Consider the following 7,077-nt stretch of genomic DNA (forward strand, 5'->3'; position numbering starts at 1 on the left):
GCCGGGCGCGCAGTGACCCCGGCGCTCCCGGCGCGCAGCCCCGCAGAGGCGCCGCGCCGCAGCCGACACCATGCCCAAGTGCCCGCGCTGCCAGAAGGAGGTCTACTTCGGTAAGGGGCCCCCTGCCCGCCGCCCCGGGCTGCCCCGCAGGCACCCGCACACGCTGAGCCTCTGCCCCGGCGCCCTGTGCGCAGGGTACCCCGCGGTACCGCCGCAGGACCCGCTTCTCGGGGACATCGGTGGGTGGGTACGGGCTGCCCCAAAGGTGAGCGCTGCTCCTGGGGGCTCCTGGCTTTGGGGTCACCCGTGTGTTGTCCCGCACGATTTGGTGCCAGGGCCGTGTTGTTTTGCCTGGTATCGCAGGTGGCCTGGCCCGATGCGGCCAGCTTGTTGGGCACGCTCCCCATGGGTCGCTCCCCACGGAGTCCCCGTGTTTCTGCCCGGCTGGGTGCTGTGGGGCCGCTCTCTTGCCGTGAGGCTGCTCCGGGGGCTTGAGTCGCTTGTCCCGCCAGCAGTGCAYGCTGAGCCCAGCGGCCCAAATCCCGCCGAGGCAGCAGAGCCCGGGGGCTGCACTGGGGCCACTCGCACGTTGCTGCCCTCTGACTTCCTAGAGACGCAGGAACTGCGAGCCCGAGTGCAGCTGCGACTTCTGCTTTCGCTGCCGTGTTGTGGCCCTGCCCCGGGCGTGCCCCGCTCCCTGCCCTGCTTGCTGCCTCCCACCCTGCCCTCCCTGCCGGGGGCCTGCGGGCACCCCTGGCCGCCGCGGCTGCGGTGCTGCCGGGATGGAGGAGGTGCCCGTGGCCGGGGCCGAACGTGCCTCAGCTCCCGGGGCTCTTATGAAATCGGCTTCAGTGGGGCAGAAGTTAAGGAGGGTTCAGAGGTGGCAGGCGAGCAGCCTGCACCTTGTTCTGTGTGTAGAGATAGGGCCAAGCAAGCCCCGCTGCAGGTCMCCTGTGCCCTCCCTGGGGTGCTTCTGGGCGGAGGGTGTCCCCGAAGGGGGCTGGAGGAGGCGCTGGGGACCCGCCGGGAGGGTCCCGGCACGGGGTCCCGTGGCCGCGCTGGGTGCARGCTGCAGGGCTAGCGCCTCTCCCCYGCGGCAGCCGAGAAGGTGACTTCKCTGGGCAAGGACTGGCACCGGCCCTGCCTGCGCTGCGAGAAATGCAACAAGACGCTGACGTCGGGCGGCCACGCGGAGGTGAGGCTGCGGCTGCGGCTGYGGCTGCGGCGCCGCTCGGCGCGGGGCCGGGCGCCACCGGTGCTCACGCTCTCTCTGTGCCCCGCAGCACGACGGCAAGCCCTACTGCAACCACCCCTGCTACGCCGCCCTGTTCGGGCCCAAAGGTGAGTGGCTTCGCGGGCGGCCGCGGCGTCGGCGTTGGCGCGCGCCKCTCAGCGCCCCTGCCTCTCTTGCAGGCTTTGGACGGGGGGGAGCCGAGAGCCACACGTTCAAGTAAACCCCAGGTTGGTGCCTCCCTCTGGAGATCCCGTCCCGGCCCCGCTGGGCTCCAGCAGGGACCCAAAGGCTTTGGCTTTGAGGCCCGCGGGCACAGACGGGGCCCTTGTCCCGGCCTGGCTTCACCTCTCCTTGTCCCTCTCCAGGTGCGACGGCCGGCGCTCCCGGTGCAGCCCGAGGACAGCGCGAACCCACCGCAGTGGGCAGGCCTTTCAATTCACCCTGTAGCAGACTAGCACCTTAAAAGCACTAAATTACCTAGGGATGGAGCTGGTGCGGAGAGGGGCTCCGCTCCTCCATCCGGAGAGCTGCGGCGGAGCCCGGACACGTCRTTGGGTAGGGAGTTTGGCTGGTGTCACCCCAGGCCTTGAGGAGAGGAGCCCGCACCCATCCAGCCACCACCCAGCCCCGCTTCTGGCAGCCGGCTCCCGCGGCGGGACCTGCGCCTGTATTCCCGAGCTGCAATAAACTCCAAGACGCTTCCCCGTGTGGTGGCCGTGCTCCTTGTGACGGGGTCCCGGGGCTCTGGGCAGGACCTGTGGGAAGGACACGGGTGGCAGATGCTCTGTCCTGGGAGGCGGCTCTGCAGCAGGGTGGTACCCAGCTCAGCAGCACCGGTTACGTATCCTCATGTATTTCACAACCCGCTCCGGGTSCCCTCTCCATGGTTTATCCATGCACTTCTCCAGAAACCACTCCGCGATGCGCCGGGCCATGGGCGCCAGCGGGATGTGGCCTCGGGCGCTCGGGATCGGCGGCGCCCGACTTGCGCCAAAATCTTTGGCGCCGTGGGCAGCCTGATCTGACAAACATCTCAAAGCCGCCCACGACGGCAACAGTCCCAGCGCCCGTTAATTGTGCTCGAGCCTGGCGAATTCAACCAGCCCGAGCCACCCACTTAGCCCTTYGCATGCCCGAGGCCGTGTAAAGGCAAAGCGGGGCTGTTTCTGTCCCTGTGTCCTGGCAAGGGCCCCGTGCCACTGTTTCTCCACAAAACACAGGCGCCACGGGCTCTGCTGTCTGCCCTGGCGTCCAGCGGGCACAGCCGGCCCCGGGCTGCTCTGGGCACGGGGGACTTGGCTCCGCTCTGCACACTGGGCTTCAAAGCGAGCAGCGCGGTCCCCGGGGCCTCGAGCGTGCCAGGGAGATAACTTGCCCTTGATGTTAAAAATAAGAGTAAGTATGAGCCTCATCATCCTCTGGGCTTGCGTAAGTGCGTTCAGCTGGGAAAGGGATCTGTGAATTGGTCTCCTGGTTCTCCCAAACAAGGCTCCAAACCAGACCTCTTCAGAGCAGCTTTCCAGGAGCAGATAATTGCACAGGCAAGAGCCAAGAGCAGCGGGGACTCACAGGGAGCCAGATAACATCTTGGCAAAGCCAGATGCTGGCTGGGACAACCCAGCTGTAGCTAAAAGYACTTTTGGGAGCAGTGGCAGCGCCCGGGGCCTCTGTCAGAGCATCCTCAGAGCCCCTATCAGCCGGGCAAGGAAGCTGCAGCCGCCCCCGCTTCAGGCCCTGCCGCATCCTCCTTCCGCGCTCACCAGTGTCCCCCCCGGGTCTCAAATGACTGTTCACGGACTCGTTTGCTCGTATRTGATCCATTGCTGCCTAACAAGGCAGGTCTGACCCTGATGAGCAAGCTGCTGTGTCCCTGTTTGCCTTGAGGGGACCTGGCCCACCGTGGCCACAGCCCTCTTGGCTTTGGGGAGAAAARCGCAATTTGCTTCCATGGGGGGAATGAGGTGGGCCTGGTACAAGGGGATGGGGCCTTGGAAGGAGTGTGTTGGCCATGTGAAAAAGGTGGAGGAAACACGACAGGACGAGACATTGAGTGGCAGGCTGGAGCCAGGGCCTCGGGCTTTGCTATGTGTTTGTGATGCTCAGGACGGCCCTCCTGGTGCTCAGCACCCCGGGACGCGCGGGAGCGGGGCTGTGTGTGGTGTGTGCAGTCGCAGGAAACGCGCCTGAGCTGCAGCCGCCTTGCAGCTGCTTCGGGCGGCTGCAAATGGGCGACACCTCCAGGCATGAGCCTTTGGGTTTCAGTTCCCTCTGCACCCTACAACAAGCTTCCTCAGACTCCTTCTCCTCTTCCTTCTCTTTCTCCTCCTTCTCCTCCTCCTCCCCACAGGGCTTGCTGTGCTCTCTGCTCTGCACACACAGGCAATGCCCTGGGGCTCTTACAGCAGGGAGGCTCCCGCCTCCTCGTGCTGCGAGCTCGGACAGTTCAGCCTCGGGTCACATGCGGACAGAGCCTCGCTCACTGAAAACACATGCTGAATTGATTTAGGGCTTGCTCCGCTCTTTGGAGAGGAAGGAGGAACAGCTGCGTCGCATCGGGATGGGAAACGGGCCGGAGCCAGGGCCTCTCCTCTGCGCGCCGCTACCCGGGGGGACGTGAGCTGGGCGGCCGGGCTGTCTGCAGACATGGGCTCATCCTCGCCGAGCAGTAATTCCCCGTGGAGCAGAGCACAGGCTGGCAGCAGCGCCGCTCCCAGAGCCAGGGGCTCCCGGTGCTCCCAGGAGATGGACACCCATGGGCAATCCCAGCTCTTCCTGGGGAGCAGGATGCAGGGCTCGGCGGTGAAACCTGCGGGGATATTGCTGCCACTGCAGGTCCCTGTTTTGCGGCGGTTGCTAACCAGGGAGGAAGGGGCTGCCCTTCCTCTGCCGCTATTCGGAAGCTGGGCTGAGATGAGCGAAGCTTGCGGCTTGCCGGAGCCCGGTTGCTATAAACACTTCATGGGCGCGACAGCAAAAACAAACCAGGTCACCTGCTCCCCTGGCAGCCGGGCGGGGAGAGCCCGCAGAGCCGGGCAGGGACGTCACAGCTTGGAGCAGAGGGCGGGAAGCAGCAGGGGGTCAGGGACCCGAGTGCCGCAGAACCCCTGGCTCTGGAGGGCGGAGGGGAGGGACCCTCGAGCTGCTCACACGGGCTCTGGGCAGCACCTGCGGGAAGGAAGCGGGTGGCGGATGCTCCATCCTGGGAAGTGGGTCCGTAACAGGGTGGTACCCAGCTCACCACCATTTATTTTATCTCTTCTTTTTTTCTTTCTTTTTTTTTTTTTTCTTTATAAAGGCTAATTTTTAAGCTCAAGGAACCCTGATATCTTGTGGGGAGAGCAGCCAGAAGGCGTCCACCCATCTCCTGACGCTTGCTGCTTATCTGCCTGCTTATCTAGGCCGTGATAACAGGGACTGCACCTCCTGTCTCCAGGYGGGATGTCCCAGCCCTGCCCCGCGAAACCCTGTCCTGCTGGCGAGAGCAGCTTCTCAGAGGTGATGGAGAATCTTTATTGTGCTGGGTAATGAAATCCCCAGCAAATATTGAGTTAGTGCCAAGGAGGGCAGCTGGGCGCGGAGAGCAGCGTCAAGCAGAAGGGAAAGGAGACACTCCTGGGAACCGAGACGGGCGAGGAGATGGCAGTGAGAGCGCGTGTGTTTGTTTTAAATCCTTCCCAACTCGTTTGTCACACCCCAAGCACAGGCCCCGCTTCAGGAGCGGGATTCAGCCCCGCAGGCTATTGCAGCCTCATGTGCYGCATGCGGAGGAGCCTGCCCTGGGGCGCGCATGCCGCGGTGGCGCTGGRTGACGCTGGCAGAGCTCCCGGCTGGCAGCACTGTGCCCTGTGGTGGTTGGGATTTGGTGGTGACAGTCTGGGTTTGGTGGCTGGGATTCGGTGGTGGAGAGCAGAGAGCTCTCCATGTCRGGAGTTGACATCTCCTGCGTCCGCGCAGCTCAGCTGTGCTGCTATGGCGGCCCCGCTCTCTGCCCCGCGGCGTTTCCCGCTGGCTGCCTYGGATGAGCTGACAGGAGGAGAGCAGCGGTGGGAAAGGTGGTGAGCGGCAGCCCCGGCGGCGCCGGGCAGCCCTGCGGCACTCGAGACRGCCGCCCGCCCTCGCGTGCCCTCGGCGTGAGGCAATGGGAGCCCCGCGGGCGGCAGGGTTGCCATGGCGCGGCGGCAAACATGGCTGAGTCACCGCGCGCGCGGYGGGAGCGGCCCGCGCCGACACGCGGCCGGGGAAGGGCACGGCGGGCGGCAGCGCCGGGGCTCCCCGAGGGCCGCGGGCCAGCGCCCACGCGCGCCCATGGCTGCCGCGGTGTGGGCTGCCACGGGGGCCACGATGGAGGAATGTGTGTGGGGACAGGGGTGCCTTCGGGAAGGGCTTATCCAGGGGTCATGGAAAGAGAGGAAATCGGCCCCAGCTGGAGGCCTGGAGGCTGCAGAGGAGACAGGAATAGGCGAGTGGTGCGTCATGGCCAGCGCTGACGCTCCCGGGCCACGAGGGGCTARGGAAGATGCGAGACAACAGCTGCCAGAGGTGATATTTGGGGGGAAAACAGCAAGCCCTTAAGCCTGGATAACCCAGGAGAGCTGTCAGGGCTGCGTGGAGCAGCAGCCAGGATCCACAGTGTTGCCTTAACGCAACACTAATGCGCCAGTGGGGAAGCGCTCCCGGCCAAGGCTGGAAAGGCCGGCGAAGCGGGAAGCAAAGGGTGAAGCCAAGGGCTGGGAAGGCCAGCAAGGCGGGAAGCGAAGGGTGAAGCCAAGGGCTGGAAAGGCCGGCGAGGCGGGAAGTGAAGGGTGCAGAGCGCAAGCGGAGTCTGCGCTAGCGAGCGTGGCCTCACAAAAGCTACGTCCCTCCCCATCGCGAACRAGAGTTTGGCTGTGTCCTGGCTGGAAGGAATTTGACGCCTTGTTCACGGCGTTCAGATGTTAGAAAAGAGGCAGAAGGAGAAAAAACACGGTCCAGGCTCCGCGGCGCTGGGGCTCTCCTACGCACGAGCAGGCAGCGGCGCTCACATTTTTCCCCTGGCACGCGGGGGCCTGGGAAAGGCCGCCGGCCGCGGCAAGCGTGACGTGGAGCTTTGCAATGCGCTGGGAAAGCGGCCGGGGGGAGCCGCGCGTCCCCAGATTAGCAGCGCAATTCCCGAGGCAATTCCCGAGGCTCCACTGTGAGCCCCGGAGATCCCATGTGTTGGGGCATGGCGGTGCTGCCCCATGGCCCCCCCGGCTCCCTGTTGGGTTGTGATGGGCTCTACTGGGTGATACTGGGTCAGGCTGCATCACCGCCCCCATGGCCCCAATGGGCTGCGCTGGGTCATAGGGGGTTGCATGGAGCTGCACTGGGCCATACTGGGCTGCACTGGGTCATAGAGGGTTGTATGGAGCTGTACTGGGCTATACTGGGCTGCACTGGGTCATAGAGGGTTGTATGGAGCTGTACTGGGCTGTACTGCGTCATAGGGGGTTGTGTGGAGCTGCACTGGGCCGTACTGGGCTGCACTGGTGTGTATGGACTGTGAGGAGCTGCACTTATGTGTACTGGGTCATACCAGCTGCAGTGCCRGCTACACTGGCCATGCTGGTCATGCTGGGCTGTACTGGGCTGTACTGGCTGCACTGGGCTGTACTGAGTTGCACTGGACTGTACTGAGCTGCACTGGCCACACTGTGCTGTACTGGTGCGCCCTGTGCTGTACCAGCCACACAGGTCTGTATTGGCCATACTGGACTGTACTGGGCTGTGCTAAGCTGCCCTGGGCCATACTGGGCTGCACGGGACCGCCCTGTGCTGTAGCTGCCGCACTGGTCCGTGCTGGCCATGCTGGGCCATACTGGGCC

The 7,077-nt window shown here is 64.8% G+C and overlaps 1 protein-coding gene across 1 annotated transcript; it reads left to right on the forward strand.

The window, feature by feature from the left end:
• Positions 1-70: 70 nt before the first annotated feature.
• Positions 71-1,934, forward strand: LOC112951191 (cysteine-rich protein 1). Its single transcript, XM_026043830.1, has 5 exons — positions 71-110; positions 1,101-1,195; positions 1,284-1,341; positions 1,414-1,461; positions 1,600-1,934. The coding sequence occupies exons 1-4, from the start codon at positions 71-73 to the stop codon at positions 1,452-1,454; spliced, it is 234 nt and encodes a 77-aa protein (XP_025899615.1). The 3' UTR covers positions 1,455-1,461; positions 1,600-1,934.
• The last annotated feature ends 5,143 nt before the right edge of the window (positions 1,935-7,077 follow it).

Source organism: Nothoprocta perdicaria, unplaced genomic scaffold (genome assembly GCF_003342845.1).
Source record: "Nothoprocta perdicaria isolate Ctin4 unplaced genomic scaffold, notPer1 scaffold_34, whole genome shotgun sequence".
NCBI classification, from domain to species: domain Eukaryota; kingdom Metazoa; phylum Chordata; class Aves; order Tinamiformes; family Tinamidae; genus Nothoprocta; species Nothoprocta perdicaria.